The following is a 21,393-nucleotide window of genomic DNA, read 5'->3' on the forward strand; positions in this document are numbered from 1 at the left end:
TGACTGATTTTGACTTACATATTTAGTATGACTTTTTGACTGATTTTGAATCCATAATTTTTAGTATGACTTTTTGACTGGATTTTGATTCCATTACTATAGTATGACTTTTTGAAGTGATTTTGGAGGGATAGGGATTATACTGGACAAAGGATGTTGAAGATGCAGCTGGGGGCAGGAGAAAAGGAGGAAGACCACAGAGAAGGTTCATGGATGTTGTGAAGGAGGACATGAGGACAGTTGGCGTAACAGAAGAGGACACAGGGGAAGATGTTTAAAAACATTGATATAAAAAAAAATGAGGGTTTTACTCAATGCTAGCATGTCAGAAAGAGAGGAGCTTCATAATTTGTTTATGGAAAAAAGGTCATGTTGTCTCTTTCTCTTTATTGTTTTACAAACGCATGACAACATGACCCTTTTTTTCCATACTCTGAGTATTCTCCACAGACAGGTCACTCTGAACAGCCAAAATGTTGCAGCCCCACAACAACCATACATTTCTGTTTGTTTAACAGACTAGACAAACAGGAAATACTGTGTTGTATAGGTGCTAATGTGTGTTTTCTTTAAGACAGAGGGTTTTTTCCTTGGCTTTCTCTCACATCCACTGTGGTTGTAAATGAGACAAGAAATACGTTGGTCTCACTTCTTCATCGTGGCCACACAGATTTTCCTTTCATTTGTTTCATTTTCTTATTCCACTACTGTGACAAACCTCTGCTCACCATAGGGGTTTTTTTTATTATTCCTCTTCCTCTTTTTTGTTACCTCTTTCCTCTTTTATCTATTGTGTTTCTATACTGTGGCTGTGTTCCTTCAGTATTTTTGCCCTTTTCTTTTTCTCTCTCTCTCTTTCTCTCCACCCCTCTTCGCCACAATCTCTTATTCTGTCATCCACTCTCTGTGTTCCCTCCTCCTCCTCTCTTGTATCCCCCCCCGAAGGTTGCTTCAGGCTGATTGCTTTCTACATGCTCCTCACACAAACCTCTATACTGTCCTCAAGAAACACTTGTGCACACACAGAGTCATGCAGCAGAGCCACTGAAAACACACACACACACACACACACACACACACACACCACACCTTCTTTCTCTTGTTCTCCTTCAGTGTTCATATGCCTTGGTCTCTTGCTCACTATTTCTCTCTCACTCGTGCTCTTTTCCAGCCCATGTGGAGGCCTCAGTGGAAAACAATAAAACGAAAGAAACAGAACATGTCAGGGGCATTTCCAATTCTGAATGAAATATGAACAGAACAGAGCAAGATAAAGGAGGTACAAATACTGAATGAAATGATTAATTCATTTACCTTTGGTACATACTTCATCCTACATCCTTGAACTCACTTCCTCTTCTCACTGATCATTTCCAAAATGCACTTAACTCAGTTGTCGTCACTTGGACGTATCACCCATCCACTCCCTGCAGTAAATGGTTTCAATATTCCGTTTCATTATAAAATAAAAAAAATGCATATTAAAAAACATCCTTGACATTTGTAGTAATCCGCTGCAGTGATCATTGTGAGCATAAAAGGGAGATTAGCTCACATTTAAAGTTACTCTAGAAATGTTTCCCATTTTGTGTAACAACAAATACTTTTTGAACATTTTGAACATGCCAAGAGATATGGATAAATAATCACAACTTATGTGCATGTTCCTGAATAAATGCGCATTAAAGGCTAGAAAAGGAAAACTGCAAATGTATTTGGCTACACTATAAAAAATCTCCAGTGACCCATCTATGCATCCCAACCTATATAAACATGTAATGTAATTAAGTAATTACACACACACACACACACAAACAATAGTATTACATAGTGGCACTAACAATTGCGCTGTTAAATCGATACTACAGCTAGAAGTTGTCTCCACTCGCTGTTTCACTCGTAGCAGTACAACAAGAAAGAGCGGTCGTTCTCGAAAGTAGTACCAGTGAGGTGTATTGGAGCGGAGGGACACAGCCGTGTTGCGGCCGTGTGAATGCCATGGGATCCAGCGGAGAAACACGAGTGTGGATGGCGGTGGTGATGCGGTTCAGTGTTCCACCGTTTTTTTTCTAGCTGAGAGAAAAGAGACTGACGCTTGAGCGGGTGGAGACTGCCACACATTTAAATCCCCCGGGTCGGTTTTTCAGCTTTTAGCAACAACTAACTTCTCCTTTTTAGGTTTTTCTTTGTGCCGTTGGAGTCTTTAGAGCTGATTTAATGTCGTAAATGACAGGTTTGTAGGGGCGTCGTTGTCGGGAAGTTTTTTCGAGGGGGGGGATTCGGACCAGCTAAGGGCCATGGCAGTCGAGGCTCGGCCGGAGCTGGTCGGGAAGCGGTTCCTCTGTGTCAGCGGGGACAAGCCGCCTGAAATCGGCGACATCGCTCGCTGGCCGTGGAGGTCCGGTGTCATACGAGCTGTCAACCACCGTGACAGCGACAATCCCGACCTGACGGTAAGGAAAACGCCGACTTCGTGCATCTCTTTGACTCTGTTACATGCAAAGCAAATGGGAAAATCTCTGTGGTTGGTGGCTAGCCAGCGAGGCAATGTTGTAGGCTTACCAGACGGAAATTATCCTGTGGCTTTGTCCAAGTTATTAGAGCAGCGAGTACACCTCCTGTATTTACCACGTTTTCGCTAAAAGTGTACGTGTTCATTTGTGTACAAGTTCGAGCAGCTATTTGACCACTTAACCAAGTTAATGGGAAGCAGACTGCCAGCAGGGGGTTAAGGGAAGCAAACAGCCAGCACAGGACATTACACTACTTCATTTTCACTCAAATCACTAAACCCATTGCATTCACTAGTCATTTACCGTAGCGACAGACCTCCATGTTTTCATGTATAGGTGTAGGTAAGGACGGTGGAGCACAGTGGCTCCATATAGGAACACTGTGTCTCCACAATCAGAGTCCCCTTTTATTGCCAAGTATCAGGAATTTCCTTCGGTGTTTTGGTGCAGCAACAAGAAAGCCCAGAGTCAATCGAGATTAAAGCAGATTAGGATAAAAGCTATTTTGTACTTGTAATTTGTAAATGAATAAAAAAATAAGAGTATAAATGTGTACATATACATGCAGGCTGTGTTTAGGAGTTGCTGTACACAACAGCTGTGCAGATCGTTGCCCGTGAGGCATCGCGCAAACCTTTAATTTCACAATAATAATCAACTGGCAGATGACAGGGGTTTGCAGTGACACACACACACACACACACAGAGAGAGAAGGCTGTTTGTTTGTGAGAGAGCATGTGTAGGAATCTGAGTCCGCGGCAGCTCAATGCTTTAATCTGCTGTACACTGCAAATCAGCTGACGGAGGTCAGGTTGGCTCCCTAGATTTACCCCCTCATTACAGCCCTTTTACACGTTATTGCTAATCTCTTGTTACCTCGTGGCTGTTGGTCACAGTCGACGTGTATTTGTGCGCGGTGGTGGTCGACCACAAAGCGTTCGTCTGCCTGTGTTTTCCAGGCGGACAGACAGTCATTTTCTGTCAGCCAAACATCTCCCGTCTTGGAGGAGAAGGACGCAGGAATGCTGGCACTTGTAAAAACATACAAATGCCTCGCTGCGGGGCTGAACAATGGCCAGTTCGTCATCGTGTCAAATGGCGTGTCCATTTTCACGACAATCCAGTGTTGTCACGTCTGTGGGGCTTTTCGGGAGCATGTGTATCTTTTTTTTTTCTTCTTCCAAAATCATGTCGACAGGCAGTGATGGATGGAAATTTTAGCACTAAATTGTCTGAAGCCCCCTCCCCCCTTGAAAACAGGTATTTTACTAATGGGCTAACGTGCAAAAAACAGCAAACAATGGCATATTTGCCCTGACAAGCCCTTGGCTGTCTGGTACACTGTACTGTCTCAATGTACACTGTGCCTGTTCCCGGTTTTTCTTTTGTTCACTGAATCCTTCTATCAGGCTATGCAGATAACTGGCCAAACCCAAGCACAGTTCTGATTTGATTATTGAGTGTGTTGTTTTTGTACATATTCCATTCTCTGATCACAGTAATGCCTCAGCTGATAAAACACCCCTGCAGCACATATTATCACGTAATTGCTGTGGTCGTGTGATAGGTGTATTCTTTGTGTTTGTTCGGCTCACGTCGTGTGTTCATGTCTGCTGTATTTTCCACAGCATAAAATCGGGCCAGCGTTCATGTCAGAGGTCCTCCTCGCACGTCGGTGACCACTTGTGCTGCTTGTCACACGGTTGTAGCGTTCTGTTAATTCTCCTACTTAAATTCTGCATTTACATCAAGTCGCCTGCGTGTTTGACACAAATGGCAAGTTTGCAAAATCAATCAATCGTTCAGACAGTGTCAGTTACGGTGTCACAACCAAGTGGCTCTCATTTTCTGTTTCACATTATGTGCAATTGTATGTTTTCTCATCCGCACACATGTCATGTCGGTCCTTGTGCTGATTTAATTCAGTCAGTGAGTGAGTAGTGTTCGGGTTTAATTCCATACAGTGGGGCACAGTCTCATTAGCTAGGGTCTTAACTAGCTGAGTGAATACAGACAAGAAGGACTTGAGATTAGATTAAAAGAAGTGTGTCAAGCCAAGCTGTCAGGTCTATGTCAAGTGTGTGGTCAGTTAGGCCAGTTTGCCATGTCTCATCGAGGTTCGTTGCTTATCGGTTCGTTGCTTTTTATCTGAGTAGGAGAAAAAAAGCTGTTAACACATGTCAAGCATGAGTATAAATTACATTTTTAGAGATTAATCATAAATCACTAAGCCCCAAATGGCAATGTTTAACCATGACTGTGCTTGGTTGCTTTTTAGAACGTCAGTTACAAGACTTTTTATACATTTGGCTGACAACACTGTTTCCCAGCAGTCAGTTTGTAGTTGTAGTGTTGAGTTGAAATTGAACGTACTGATAAGTTGATTATCAGTACTACATTGCAACACTAATGTAGTGATTTACTGCTTATCTTCCTATTCATTTATAATGATGTTTTTGTTTTTGGGCTTTAGTTGGACAACACAAATAATTGGAATGTGAAACATCAGATGTTTTAGTAGTCAATAAATTCTGTAGTTATTCACGTGTGTATATTCAAGTCTAAGCCTAATGTAATTTCATTAAAGTATGAAACATCTTACTTTTGAATATGTGATATAATCTCAAATTACGTTTAATTACAATATACAGCCGAGCTGCAACTTCAGCGCTGACGTATTGTTAAGTCGCTTAACAAGAAGAGAAAAAAAAATCACACAGGACCTGATTATATACACTTAACATAATCACTTCACATGATGAGATCTTAGTATCCTTAGTGCCCCAATCCAAGGTTAGCACTCTTAGTATGTGTGTGTTATAGTTCAGGGTTTTGTGCAGCCAGTGATATGTTAAGTGCATTTTTACTTCCACAAGGATAATCATTTACAGTAACTCCTGTGACATAATGTTGTAGTAGGTATAACGACATTTCTTCACAGCTTTATGAGGTGAAACTATGATACCTGTGCCTGGCAGGCATTTCGTCAGGTAAATGGTTGTTGTGTGTAGGTGTGGTTACTCGCACTGATTATAATTATTATTGGGATTATTATCACTCAAATCTTGAATGGTGTATATTTGTGGTTAAGGTGGCCAAGCATTGTGCGTCGACTTAAGCGGCATACTTTGTGTGTACAATAAGTGGTATGTCAACACAGCTATTTATTGTATTACAGAATTACTGTATTATGTTTTGTTAGTGTATGTGTAGACACAATTGTGGCTTTCATTCTCATGTTACCATATTTTTTATCAGTGCATGAGCACCAACTGTATGTTTACAGGAGAAAGTCAGTCCAGTTTTATTAAACTTATATTTGAGGTTGATATTAGCTCTAATTTAGATAGTGTTTAGCTGCACCCCATCTATTTAAGGTCCCGTTGTCCGAGTGCCTTCCGTCTTATTGTGCTGACAATAATTTTAATTGGTGCAAGTCCTCAGCAAGAAGAATACATTTTCTTCTTTTGGTCTTGGAATTAAATAGTTCAACAACAACTCCCAAAATAGTAAGATATGTTACTCTATAAATTATGCTGCAAATTATTTTACCTAGTTATGGTTTGCAGGGATAGAAGCTGAAACAGAAAACAGAAAATTGAACAGCTAAACAACACTGTAATCATTTTTAGGCCATCAAACCTCCACAGTCATCTGGAATCACAATGGGTGGAAAACGTGGGGGCAACCAGGTCACTGCCTATAGTGGTCTTTGTTTTCCATTACAGTCCTCTGTCTGTGTGTGTGTGTGTGTGTGTGTGTGTGTGTGTGTGTGTGTGTGTGTGTGTGTGTGTGTGTGTGTGTGTGTGTGTGTGTGTGTGTGTGTGTGAGCGTTTACAGTAGCAGTTGCAGCGAGTTTGTTTTTAGGGCTGTGGCCTGAAGTTCCTCTCCATGTGGCTAATCAGCAGAAAATGACAGGCTGTGACCTGGGAAGAACCTTCCACATATAGAGTCTCTGCATGAGTGTTGCCGTGCTGCAATTCAGCCTCTTTAGAAACATTTCTAAACTGCGTGTGACGGCGTCTGATGGGTCGTGAATAGCAGCATTGTTACTATCGCAAACATAAACTACAGAGACAGGGAATAAACATGACCCGGGGAAATAATGCCTGATCCCTCTATTATCGATGCTGCAGCAGTGCCAGCGCATATACAGTTGTCTCATATATACTATGACATGGATTTATCTTTGTTTGGCATGTGTTTCAGGTCGATGTAAAAGTCAATTGTGTGGGTTGTTTGTTAACTTAATGTTACAAGATTACGGAGTGTGTTCAAGTGTGTCTGGTCTGTGGAAAGATTACGGATATCATTAGTTGACAGTTATCACGTTGACATTCATGTATTGAGGTTTCCCGCACGTTGACTGCTTTAAGAGGGAGGTCCACATGAAACAGGCGTTCACCTTCTCTTCCTTCTTTTAAGATTATTTCTGCTTGTTCAACTTTTGCTCATACCCTAATGCCAAATCCTGTTGAGCCAGGAGAAGCATGTTCTACTTAACTAAGGCCTGTCCTTAGCTGCCATGAGCTGTCCTCAGTTGTCTCCTGTGCTTGTCAGGGATGGTGATGCTAGAGCTCTGGCATCACCACCACCGTCCTCTGAATACTGATATTTCGGCCTGGCTTTCAGGCATGGGGGGGAGGGGTCATCTATCTAACACTTGTCGCAGAGCTTTTATTGCACTTAACATAACGAGTTGTCAACCTGTCTGTCCTCTGCCCTGCTGTACTCCGTGTGGGGTGGGGTGAGGACACATTTGAACTGAGCGGAGAGAAATATGAACGCAAATGACAGCAAAACGTATGAGAGGCTTTCACACTGAGCTGAAACGAGCACACGCTATAAACTAGGTTAAAAAAAAAACAGGCATAACAAAAAAAATACTTTTTCTAATAAACATTTTCCTTTGGTTTCTTGGGTGGGGGGCATTGGTGGGGAAAGACTGGCCTTATGTGGTGTTTTGGCAACTGGATATGTTAAGTGTTAGTGGTTTGTTTTCTGGTGCCTAAGGAAACAAAATGTAATCTGAAGCCAGGATGGGCTGGCTGGATTTCTGGCTGTATGTACCCTTCCCCCATCTCCCCCACACACACACACACCCTGCACTAAAGCTCCACTACATCACAGTGCTACATATGGCAGCCATAAAGCTTCCTATAGGCTTGCAGGCTTCCCAGATAACCCTGGGAATACATTAGGCTCCTTTTCTGAACAGCTGCTGTGGTTTCCAAGTATACTGCACACTGTAGTCCACAATTGGTATTGTCAACGCTAGGCTGTGATGGAATTTGTTTGCAATAAATATATAAGACTGACTGAAAAGGACATGTGTCAACCACTTTAGCTGCCGAACACCATTGAGTTTTGTTGTAGGTACATGTTGAGTAATTGTGTTAAAACTTAAACTGACTCCACACAATCTTATTTCATATTTTGACCCCAGCTTTAACATTGAAACACTTTACATGTTTGTTTTTGTGGAGAAAGTTTGGTTCAGTAGGACTATAAAAATATGCACCACTAAATCCAATATATATCACAATACTCAATACCACTCACTCTTGTATCTCCAGTGAAACAGTGTTGTTTGTATTCAATAATGGTTTCTATTTGAGCAGTTGATCACAACTAAGTTCAAACTAGGCTATTACACAGTCCCTCTCTCTCACACACACACACACACACACACACTTGTAGGATTTCAACAGCTGTTTAATGAATGACAACCCACATGATGAAGCGCCTGCATACTGGAGTCTGTTCTGTCGAGCTCAAACCAAACAATGAGCCTTAACAAACGGGCTCAAAGCAACAGAAAGTACATTCAACGAGAAAACCTGAAGAAGACCTTTTCGAAACAACGTCACTGAAAATGCACCCTTGTTTGCGCGACCTTTGTGATGACGTGTCACGTCAACTGCAAAATACAGGCAAACAGTATTTACGAAGGATTTGACATGTGACTGCAACGGTTGCATTGTGACTTTTACCTCTGCTTCCTCTGCTTTCATTTCATGTTGACGCCACTTCAATTATATGCTGACGTATGTGTTGACTAGAATCGTCCTGCTTGTGTGATTGTGCATTTGAGGCAGTGTTTGTTAAGTAGAGTGGCTCTTAGTATTTATTTATTTATTTAACTTTCCCTCACATTTTTAAAATACCTCCCTTGTTATAGACAGGCAACATTTCTTTTCTGAATCATTTGATCTGACTCCATTTTGTCAACCCACCTCTGTCACTCTCTCTCTGACTTTTTCTTTTGTGCTGCTAAAAATACTGTTAATATTTGTACCTTGGGATTTACTATATTCCAAGTAAAATCATCCGCCCCTACAATCTATTTACACACACATAGTATACTGACCAGACAGTTGATGTCACAGTGATTTCAGTAGATGATTCAAATTTATCACACCAGCATCTTTGCTGCGAACCGTTCAGTAACGGCTGTGTTGATGAGTGAAGGAAATTTACTGGAGAGCTGTGACTAATTCAGCTAAGGAATAATATTTACCATACCATGAGCTACTGCAGTTATTTCATATGGCCATATTTGCCTGCACCCTCACATCGGTAGCTCCAGTCTTTTTAAGTAACACATTCAATAAGAAGACAAGCGCAGACAGACTGTGACTGTGTCCTGAATATGGAATAAGTAAACCTCAGCCTGTCTGACTGCTGTTAAATCCATCACACACCGTGAGACGGTTCTCTGAAGAGGGAGCTGATAAATGACGGTATGGTTTTCATTCAAACTGAATAAAATGTACACATGTTTGGTATTTCTCCCTCGGCTGTTGTGGTGGGAAAGTCCCACCAGAGTTTAACACGGTGTGTGTTTTAATGCATGCCATGTCCTGTGCTCCACTGCATATTATTTCATGGACCGAGAGCTATCCTGTGTATTTTCAAACCCTGCTGTCAGGGAATACTGGCCCGGCCCTCTAACTAGACTGTTTTACCAAAGAATGCGAGGGAAGCTATTTTGGTGTAGCCAGTAATGAGGAGGTGCTTGTTCAGTTTGGAGCATCTCCCAAATGAATCGAGCAACTGTGGCTCACGCTTGTCCATCGAGTTTGGCTGTCTTTTCTTTAGAGTCGAAGACAAGCTGTCACCTGCTGCCGTTTGTATTCTGGTTATTTATGGGGCTGGGACACACACACACAGGCTGAGTAAAGCGTCTCCATGTCCGCCCCCTGAGGTTAATCTGTAACTGTCGCTTGTTCCTAGCTGGCTGTAGAAAGCTGAGGCTGATGGAATGTTGTCTTACCTGCCTGTATGATGTCTCTCTCCGTCATCCTCAGTGACACTAGTTGACCCTGTGAATGTGTTTCACTTAATCTTATCATCAAGTCAACTCATTACGTTATCACGGTTGCTTTGTGCCAGTGAGACACAACTATAGAGTGAATCACAGACAGGTTTTTAGTGTCTTCAGTTTTCAAGAGCAAATATTTTGTTCTGCCAGAGTCACGTGGAGAAAGAAAATTGCCTCAACTGTTTGATTACTGGGAGCAGACAACACCATCCACATCAAGAGGTTACGTGTGTTTTGAGCTTATGTTTTTGGGTGTATACACATCTCTGAGGACCGCTGTGAAACATTAAACCGGATCAAGAAGGCTTACCAAACAAGGTATGTCTGTCTCCCAAGATTCAAGTGCTGCAAAAGTTGAGAAAATTGCCCAATCTCTCACTACTCTCCTCACCGACACTGTCTGGCTTAAACCTCCTTTCCACTGGTCAAAAAAAACCCTACTAACATCTGGCTTTTGTCTGCAATGGGAATAGATACAATCAGCGTTCTCTCCTGTGTCAAATGACTCTGCTCCTATTGGTAGTAATGTAAACATGCCTGGGAGAATATGGTAATTTTGCCATCTCCTACTTTATTTTTCCAGTCTATTTGCAGAATCTGCACCAGTCTGCACCTTTTTTTTTTTCCCAGTGTGAAATTATGATGCACACCGTTCAGGCAGTGCTCTAAAACTGTTAATTTGCAGAGTGTGAAAGAGAGAGTCAGGAGGAAGACGAGAAGTTCGACTGCCGTGACATTGTCTTGTCTGTGCTCTCCATGGCGCTTTCTCCTGGTGTGTGTTGCATGTTTGTTGTTGAGGACGGCGTTTGTGACGTGACCCAAAAACGGGTCCCAAAAAGTGTTTGCAGTGGGAAAAGTGTTGGTTGCCTTTTTTTAAGTGGGTTTACCGTTAAAAAAACATGTACACTTGCTAATCGGTGTATTAGGATTATTCTCCAAACAAAAAATGGCACTGTCCATGCTCTATATTGTCATCTCTACTCTACATATCTGACCTTTATACAAAGTCTGTCTATCCACTGGTTTATAATGTCATCTACTAGCGCTGCTTGTTCTTACACCCACACTATATATTTGTACTTGAATTAATCATCAATTCATCTACTGTAATGGCTGCATATGATGTAGAAAAGTGTCTTCTCCATACCGTCGGCCCTCATTGTTATATCTGTTGGCATATGCACGACTCTGCACTCTGCTGCCTTTTGCCATTGTCATTTCGGTGGTGCAATGACAAACAAGTTGAACGTATTCCAAGCCGAAAATTGATAGTGAAGCTCATATTTAATAACATACATTGCGTGGTGTGCCAGTGTCCTCAGGACAGTGTTTGTGTTACTGTTTCAGGCACACAATTGGAGTATTAGTTTGCTCTTGTACGGTCTGTGTCCTTTTCTGTTGCTTTCCTCCCGTTTATCTTGACCGCTTTGTCCCATTTTCTGTCACCCTGAGCGGTTCTATGTCGTCCTGTTCTGCCACTTCTCCCCGACTTGTTGTCTCATTAACTGTCTGGTCTCCTCCCGTCCTGTCCCACTGTGTGATTACACAGTCACTGTTCCTAAACCCGAGTATGTCCACTACCAGGTACAAATATCAAATGGCAGTCGTTCATTTTGCTTCTCATAACTTTTATAATGACCACATTTATTGATAGAAAACTAGTGAATCTGCTTAATTATTTGATTAAGTATACAGACAAAAATCCAAATAGATAATAACTGGTTTATTTCAATAATGTTTTGAGCAGAACAACATCAAACATCTGCAGTCTCCAGCCCATCAGATATATGGATTTACTGCTTGTCATGTGTGACCGCAACTAAAATAATTTAATACGTGTTATTTTTCTTTACTAACTATTGCAGTACACAATAAAAAAAAGTTTGTAATATACTTAGGTTGCAGAGATTGTGTGTCTGCTGTAACGTTTTTCTTTTTTTTTTTTAAATCACACTGGCGTGTTCAGCCTGGCCTTGTGAGTTGGTGCATGATGAACTGGCTAGCTTTCTGATATGGGGAGGAGGGGAGGTGAAAAATGGAGAGAGAGAGAGAGAGAGAGAGAGAGAAATGGAGAGCGGAGGAGAGGGACAGACTGACCGTGAGGTGTGCAGATGAAGGGAAGAAAGAGAGACGGAGAGAGTGATGTTCCAGAGAGCTGAAGCGAAAGACGGAGTGAAAGCTATTTGAAAAATGAAGAGAGGGAGAGAGAGACCGAGGGAGAGAGAGAGCACGCTGTGTACTCTAATTAGTCGTTTGGTTTTCCAGCCAACCAGGCTCTCTGGTAGAGAGCGAACAAGAGAGCAGAGGATGAAGGAGAGAACAAGAGAGAGAAAATGGGAATGTGAAAGAGATGGAGCGAGAGAGAGAGAGGGAGAGAGAGGGGTCTCTTTCTCCTCTGTCTGGCCTCTCTCCCATAGCAACAGCGGCTTAGCCACGTGAACGCCAGTTCCTTTGAGTTCACCCACTGCACAGAATTTAACTCCTTCAGCACTGGATTATGGCACAGTACAGCAGCACAACTGTGCACACACTAAAACAAACAAGTGAAGTACTGTTTTAGTCCGATTTCAAAGAACAGAGTCGAGCAGAAGGGGAAGAGTGAAAAGCATCATATTGACTGGAGGAGAGCCTCAAAAAGCCTTTTAATTAATTCATTCAAACCTCAAGGCCTTTATTGACATTGTCTTTAACACACACATACTTGAAATCAGACCAAGTGTGTTATTTTTCTACACCCTCAGACGTCTGAATGTCCACACACAAATATGACCTGTGTATCAGGTGATACACGATGCACACATGTAAACAATTACATAGGAATGTGAGTTATATTTTTTACACATTTTTACTTATTGGAATTCACAGTTGTGAGTCCACAAAATTACACACAAATCACTGTCTGAAATGTAATTATCGCAAATCACATTTGTAAATGTTACTATTCATTTTCTGGGGTCATGTGAGACTCATTTGTGACCTAATTTCTCTCCACAAGTCCAGCATTGGACATGTCCAGACATAGTGCCTGACTGAATGTGAATGTGAAAGCACAACTATTGGTGATGTTTGATATGCAGAACAGAAAAGGTAACCGCATTGTGTGTGTGTGTGTGTGTGTGTGCAAAATGTAATGGGGACCAGTCCAAGCAGTATCTGGGCGTGATGGCTCCTCCTCAAAGCACATATAAAAAAAGAGGGTGATGATCTCACCTTTCAGTCGACTTGTGGACTAATGAAAAATAGAAGGATAAATATTGAGCTTTGAATTGAAATGTATTTATACCCATATATGAGGACTGGACTAATGAGGAGACCGCGGAGCCAAATCTCAGTGTTACGTTTAAACCGGCGACACCTGGCGACATTTCCGCGCCGCTCACAGGAAGTGATTTGTTTAATGTCAAGGCAAACACAGGCAACAGCAGCAGTGCGCTAGTAAAGCGAGATGGCTGCAAACGGGTTGGAGTATGACTGAAAACAATAAGAAGCACCAACACAAAAAGTAAAAAAAAACACCCCTGTGCTACCGTTGTATACTCACAAATACTCCCTCAGTCAGGTCTGATAGTTTTGCTAGACAGAGCTCGTTTTCATATGAAGGACGCACCAAAGAGAGGCAGTGTAACCAAATACTATAATAACCAAACGTTAATTGTTAACCAACAGTTATGCATTGCTGCTTTAGCTCCAAATTCTATAGAAAGTATTATGTACATACAGTCTGTTCATACTGTAAGTCATAGATGTATTGTTTTAAAGGAGGGGGGATTGTAGTGGGAGCACTGTGGTGTCAGGTGTGACTCGGTGGTAAATGGTTTAAACGGCTCACGGGTCAGGTAAGACGGCCCTCCAGCAGGTTTTTACTTAGGGCCCCTGGGAGATCAGTGGAATCCCACATGCAGGGAGGGAGAAACATAAAACTGCCAAGTCATCCTGCCAACAGACTTCAGGTATTTCCCAGTTCTGTTCTGCCCTGGCCTCCACCCATCTCCTCCTCCTCCTCCAACACCAGTGTCAGGACAAGCAGCAACAGATCTTAGCACAAAACTCTGGTGTGAACCTACACTGTAGGCAAATACTGTGGTGTCTGGAAAGAGGATCAAATCACCAACCGTATGAGTTAAATGAGCGAGAAAGACGCTTATTCCAAAGTGACATTGTAAAAGTCTAACCAGCAAGAAACTGCAGTAATGACGCAACACCTTCATAATGTTGGGAAAAGACTGCAGTCAGAGAGTAGGTTTGCCATCAGAGCAGCACATCACCACATATTGCTGGAGAGTGTGGAGTTAAATCAAGTGGAAATGAAAGAGAATAGTGAACCAGTCCCACTGTTTGCTGAAGAATGATTGTTGACTGGAGCCAGTGCAGGATAAAAATGGTTTCTGTGCACAACTCCACCCTGTAAATGAAACACAAACCACTCAAAGTCATCGCTGCACACCAGAGGCACGTTTTTTTATTAAATCTATGTACCTAATGCAGATTGGAAAACAGTCCATACATAATCATTACCAGTTACAATAACACAAAACAGTTGTGCGGGAGTATGTAAGTACAGTTTAGTTCTGCAACTCGGTTTAAAATGTGACCTCCACCAGTGTATTGAATTACAAAGCCTTGGTACACATCTTGAGTAATACTACCAGTGTGAGTGTTTGGGGGAGGAAATGAAAATGTAAAAAAACCTGCTTGATTTTTGAGTGTTTTTGTGAAGTGATCTTTTTGATCATCGACTGATCATTAGTTTGTGCTCGTGTGTAAATGGTCCAAGCAGCTGCGCCGTGTAATACTCTTGTACATGACTGGATCACCGGTCTCCATGTGAACTTGATTCTGGCTTTCCTCTCTGTCTTCTCCACTTCTTCCTTTTGTTCAAGAGCTCGCTATGCTAACTCTTTCCAGATGCCTCAGAGTTAACTTTCCTCTCTCTCTCTGACAAATGGATTGGCTATTATCATACGGTTTCTGTTTTTGAAACGATTTCTTTCTTTCTTGAAAGAACACATATTCGGACGTTCATATTTACTGTGAATTATGCCAATTTTATTGTATTATTATTATTTTGTTTTACTTTGCCGTGATAAGTGATACCACTCACATATTTAGGTGATTCAAGTGTAATATTCATAATAGATATCAAGCCGCAGCACGCCCACAGTGCCTGAGCTGCTGAATCATACTGTGTATATTTGCTTTGAAAACTCTTATTGCTTCAGCGCTGGTGTGAGCAGACCCGGTATTTGACATGTCTGAGCTGGAATGCGAACCGCAATTAAAACAAGTTAACTCTTGTTACCTGAGAGAGGAAAGAACTTTGTCAACACTCTCTCTTTCCCTCTGTCGTTCTCCTTGTCTTCTCTCTGTAGAACCAGTCGGTGTCTTTCAGTCGTTTTTTCTAATGATTATTTCCCACCCAAGTGCTGACTGTTTTCTTAATTTTTCTATTAAATCTATAATCATATATTAGATAAAAAATGACACGTCCAAAGTGATCATTACGCATCTTATGCCACCGAGACTCAATTATTTGATGAACAGCATAATCTAACAAAAGCGCCGAATGAGAAGCTTTTGTGTAAATGTTTTTACACAATTGACTTAAATCTCGTATTGAATGTGCTGCATATTTATTTAGTTCACCTCTTGTAAACAATGCAGCTACTTACAAAGACAACAGCTCCAGCAGTGCATAGTATTCACTGTCCACGGTCTACTGGTTAGGGTCACGTGATAAGAGTGTGATGAAAAAGGGAATGATACTTGGGGACTGATAATACCTTGACAGATTAGTGACTGTGTCATCACCACAGAGCTTCACAGAGAATGAGGAGAGTGTAACAGAAAAGTATTTGTGTGGTAGCAAGTGATAGTAGCAAGAATCATCGTGGATTGGCAGTTAAAACATTGGTTTTGTTATCAGACTGAGCAGTTGTTTTTCTGGCTAATTCTACAATTTGAGTGTGTGTTGTTGTATGTAGCACAGTTAAATTATAAATGATCTGACCTACTTTTTAGGCCTGACTCCTGGAGTTCCTTGTTTACACAGACTAATATCAATACAACTCATACACTAAATTGAGTTGATCTGTCAATATCTTTGTTGTCATATAGGTCACCAGTTGTGAGAGTTTAAGTGACACAAACGGTTGTTTATGCTAGTATTTATCAGCTCTTAATAGCTCTCCATGATGGTGCACAATTAGTCCCGTTGGTGTTGCTGCACGGGTCGTTCAGCGGTGGCAGGCGTGAAGCTGTACAGCTCGTCAAACAGGCGGCCACACAACCAACCAGTCAGCCAGGCTGCTTCTCTGCTGCAGGGAGGTGGAATTAAGGTCCAATGTGACACACTGTGAAAGCTAAGTGTGCCGGGTGTGTCTCTGCGCTCTGAACAGTCACTTACTCTCACATGTCTAAAAAGCGAGGAGTGGCTGTAGTAGTGGAGTCATGCAGTGTAATGAGGCTGGTGAATGGGGAGAGAGAGAGAGAGAGAGAGAGAGAGAGAGAGTGAGAGAGTGAGAGAGAGAGAGAGAGAGAGACATGGTGCTGCCTTCATGTTGTAACGATAAAGCGCTCCATTCTCTCAAGTGTAAACAGCGGAGCCAGGGAAATATCTTACAGGGGAACTTCATTTAATCCATTGCACTTAATGCATGCACTCATTGTGATCATTTTTAATCTCTGCAGTGGCAGCAGCTATGGTAAGAGGGCAACGATGCTTCAATTACTACTTCTGACTCTCCTTATGTTTTGTTTTGTTTCCACTAAACTGACCCACACTGCTCAACCTATTCACCACTGTAACCCAGTGTTTTACATTTTACATTGTGCTCCCTAAAATGAAGGATCACTGGCAAAAATAGAGCAGATGAAGAAACGAGTGTGTTCCCTTCTGATGCAGATTGGCGTCAAAACCTGTTAAGATGATCTGCAGACACTGTGGCCCAAAGATGGAGGTCTATTTTTGCTCTGTTGAAAAAAGTGACCTTTTAACTTCTGAGATGTCCAAATCTCAACTGAAACTTTTGTGACACTGTCAAACACTGGTCAGACCCCAGAGTTGATGACTTGAACATCTGTTTTGTATGTGACTTGTGTAAATGCTGTTGTTTGAACTAAGAACTAGTCCAAAAAAAAAAACAGATGGTAGGTTTCGTGTTGTGTGAAGTCCAACGTTTCTGTTGACGTTGCAGCACTATAATGTTACAGCAAAAGAGGCAGCACTAGCCACTTGTCACCTCTTCTCATTTTGAATCTCTTTTGTTGTCTTGTAAAGACACAGATAAGTTGATCACAGTGACTGTTGACTCCAGTTTCCTCTGTGAAGTCAATCAGGAAGTACGACTATAATGAATAGCCAAAGGGGCACCAGAAATAGCTCCAGTTGTTTGAATGGAAGTCACTGGAAAAATGAGCCTACCTTTCACTCGATTTACAATGTCAGAACATATTTTCCTGTGGAGTTATTGATCTCAATTGCTAGTTGCAGGTCTTCTTCTTAAGCACATAAAGTAAGACATCGTCCAGAAAGGCGCCTGGATGCAGGTAATGTCTGTGAACTTCTGCCAAATCATGATTCGTATGGGTGACGTCACAATTGTTAATAAAAAAAAAAAAATGTATTCCATTTTTCTTAGGTGTTGTATTTTAAGTGTTCACTTCGGGGCAGCTGAAAACACTGAAAGCAAGTAAAGCTCCTGGATTGGAACATTAAGTGGCTTTTATACATTTAAAATTTGTTTTCCCTTTTAAAGTTGTGGTCGTCTTTTTTTTTTTGTTTGTTTGTTTTTCCGTCCACCCAGAAGTAGACTGCTCTTGCCATGTTTTGTTGTTTGTGTCTCGGCCCGAAAACCCTATTTGATGCAGAGAACTCTAAATATAGCTTTGTAAAAACCCTTATTTACTAAAGTGTGGAGCACAGAAGCACACAGGACAAAGGCCACTAAATAAAAACATAATGTGCAGTCCAGCTGAAAGTGATGCAGTGCCTCTGCAGGGCTACACATGCCAGCCTGTCAGACTTAAGTGCAGCCTTGACAAAGACCCGCTAGGCCACATGTAACATGAGATTGTTCCTCGAGAATCTAGGGCAAGGTTCCCTCTCAACATGTGCCCGTCAATGTATGTTGTGCTTGCTTGGCAACTTCCAAGTCCGCCTACATATTATGTATTAATGTGGGTGTGTGTCTGTGGATCATTCACTAAGTGTACAGGTTTGAATGTGTACTATGTGTGTGTGTGTGTTTAAACCAGGTTTGTGCACACGGAGATAACTTTTGTGTCTGTGTGTGTGTGTGTGTGTGTGTGCAAAATCATACTTGGCTTTGTGAATGCTTCCTTTTTGTGTGTGTGTCCCAGTGCAGCAGATGAAGGCAGGGAGGGGTGTTCTAGTGCTGGCTCCACTGATTGGTTCCATACAGACTGAAACTTGACCTTCACAGCAGATGTCTGTAAGGCTGCCAAAGACAAGCACGCAAGCACGTGCACAAACACTCCTGATGAACACAAGACAGAGTACACAGCTCCGCTGCTATTGTACTGTATCTCTGTTTTGAAGGTGTCTCCTTGTGTCCCACCGTCTTGAAGTTTGATTGTTTCCCTTCGGGCATAGTACAGACAGACGGCTGACAGCAAAAAGTTGAGGCCTGGCATGATGGGATGTGTGCTGACAACCAGAGGGGCCTGAGGGCCCTCAGGATCTGCAACAGGCACAAATGTGAAGTGTTCGTGAGGATATTTCATAGAATCCAACTTTGCGGCTTGTGGCGAAGTAGTGTTGGATCTTTTGACTGGGTGTTTTTGTGGAGTTGGAGTTCACACTGGAGTCGAGACTGAAGATTTCTGCCTCTAGAAAACTCTTAAGTCTGACACCGAGTAAAGCTTTTCACCTTCTTGTGCTTTTCCACCTCTCAGGTGAAGCTTAAGTGATGCAGGTGGACTGACTTCAACTTGGTTTCGCCTCAGGTTTTCCTTCAGCTATTTTGCACAGCAACTTTATGCGGTCTGATAATAAATGATTATTCCTTTGCATATTATTTGACTCTGACCTGCACTGGTGTGCTCTTATATTCTTTAACTCAGACACACTTGTGCTGTTGCTGTGCAGTTAGAGCAGCATTAAAGCCCCGTGGAGCACAGTGTGCCGCCTCTCTGTAGTATTTCACAGCTCTAAGGCAGCTTTAGCATGATGGAGAGAGACAATATCCGACGTGTCTGCCTGCCTGTGTGTGTGTGTGTGTGTGTGTGTGTTTCAGAAACGTCATTAGACTAAACTAGTTTCTGAAGATGTTTTTGAAGTGCTGTTTTCAAAACCGGAGACAATTGAATCATCCACTCTCGTCACGGGCAAATGGAAAAATTTCATATAATCTTTATTAACACTGCCGCTAATGTTATTGGCACGGCGTCTGCGACTACCACAGGGTAATGCTGTCGCTGCTACTGCTGGCAGCACAATTCATGCTCGTGCAGCTTTTTTTTTTTGCTTTCAATAGACGGGACTCTGTCGCTGTGAATGCTTCCATTTATGACCGTGACAAGCATTTTGGAAACGCAACACTGGTGTTCCCCGTTACACTCGAGACAAAAAAGACACGTTGGACCGGTGTCAGTGGAGCCTTTGCTTTTATTGTAGATTCGATTAAGGTGTGTGTGTGTGTGTGTGTGTGTGTGTGTAGATCAGAAGAGTTACCTTCAGACAGACAGTTTCTAAATTGTCTCATTACTCTAAGAGGTGACTGCGCTGCTACACAGTGTGGAACTCCAGTGTCTGAATAATAACTGGTATTGAACTGGTATTTATTTGATGAACGACTGTGTTTAATAGCTAAGAAGCAGACAGTGGAGCAGGTGGGCAGGTTATGGAGTCGCTGTGCCTGAAGACGGTGTAACAACATTAACAGTCTACCACAAACAGCCACGGTGAGCAGTGGGGTTGTTGAACTGCGCTGCATTTTTATTGAGAGGCGTTTCTTATGTTTTGCCCACCACATTAACGAGCAAACCGCATCAGTCGAATTAACATTTCTCAAACCTTTTAACAGAATTGGGTCATTATAAGATTTGCAGCAGAGCTGTTGTGCCGGTTTGCATTAGGCTATATCGGCGTAGGTAATTAATGTTGGGAAATAAATAAAGAACTCGCGTTACTTATGTCGTAAACTAAAGTAGCACAGATTAAATAGCAACAGCGTTGTTGTTCCCGACTAAAAATATACTATGGGAATCAGGTAAAAATAAAACAACCTCCTCATTTGTTTAATATCTACCACCATGATCTGTGATCTGTTCCCATACAGCACATTATGCCTCAGTCTGTACATAATGTTTGGAATTGTTCTCATGTGTGATTTGTTTATTTATGCCCATTTGCAAAGAGGCCACGGTTTATGTGGTGCCGGTGAATTTTAACTGTCAACGATTATGTACACACACACACACACACACACACACACACTCATATCAGTCATGATAAAATTTGATAAAACTCTGTTCAGCACACACACAGGGCTCTCCGTCATCACAAAGCCTATTTGCTTACTTAATCAGCTATTACTCTCAGAGTTCAATTGTGTTGTTAAATCATTTTATTTTCATGATGCTAAGTTAAACAGTACAAGGCACTTCTTTGTATATCATTTGAATATCAGTGACACTGTGGTTTCCCAAATCTGGGCGTTTGAAGCAAAATACAATTGAGGTGAAGCAGCATGATACAGTGCTGACTTTTGTTCTGTGAGCGACGCACGCACGCACACACACGCGCGCACACACACACAGGAGACGGACTGATTTACTTGTGATGAGAGCAAATGAGCCAATTCTGTTATCACCACATGATTCTGAGCTCAGTAAAGTGGCTGGCTGCTGCAGGGGAGAACCCCATACTGTTTGTTTGGGTGTGTGTTTACTTTGAAGGTTCCTCATGGAGAAAGTCTTTCATGACTGTCAGACTGAGGCGGCTCATCGACAGCCTTGAATGACAACCGTTGCGAACGGATTTCACCGGTAGGAGCGTTATCTATGCAAAAATGAAAACAATGTTATAGTTTTTGTTGTTGAAAGGAAAACACAACAGTGAGCCGCAAAGAATAAAGTACTTCGAGTAAATTTGTAACGACTGATTTGTTTTTCTTAGAGAGATGTCATAAAAAATATGACAAATACTGGACATTTATTTGGTTTTAGACCTATTTTTGTCACTTTAGGTATGATTGAAGTTTTAAAAACACACTTGTACTTTTATGAATCCAGTGGCACAGCTCCTTTTGTTCATCACTGTCCATTTCAACCGCTTTTAAGAGGAAGCGGTGAGCTTGTTTTTCCCGGATACGTTCCACAACAGAACAGCTCAGCCGTTGAATCACAGTTTTCAGTTGGGTCTATTCAACTCATTTCCTTTGGCCTGACTGGCCTTTGACACTTTGGGGGTGGGCGTTGCTCATGAATCTGGAAGTTATTGTTGATTCTAGGCCACATCATGTTAGCATATTTGTCACTAAGTCATGTGTCAACTTCCTCTAAGTTTAAGCTGGGTCTATCTACTACTATCATGT

At 41.9% G+C, this 21,393-nt stretch overlaps 1 protein-coding gene across 3 annotated transcripts in view; it reads left to right on the forward strand.

Moving 5' to 3' along the window:
* The first annotated feature begins 2,062 nt into the window (after positions 1 to 2,062).
* The window catches only part of jmjd1cb (jumonji domain containing 1Cb), a 90,610-nt gene continuing 71,279 nt past the window's right edge, over positions 2,063 to 21,393 (forward strand). For all 3 annotated transcript variants that reach the window (XM_044013108.1, XM_044013109.1, XM_044013110.1), the window contains exon 1: positions 2,063 to 2,453. In XM_044013108.1, the coding sequence (XP_043869043.1) occupies positions 2,298 to 2,453 (156 nt within the window). In that variant the 5' untranslated portion in view covers positions 2,063 to 2,297. The remainder of the gene's footprint in view (positions 2,454 to 21,393) is intronic.

The sequence above is a fragment of the Solea senegalensis genome, linkage group LG18 (assembly GCF_019176455.1).
Source record: "Solea senegalensis isolate Sse05_10M linkage group LG18, IFAPA_SoseM_1, whole genome shotgun sequence".
NCBI lineage: Eukaryota > Metazoa > Chordata > Actinopteri > Pleuronectiformes > Soleidae > Solea > Solea senegalensis.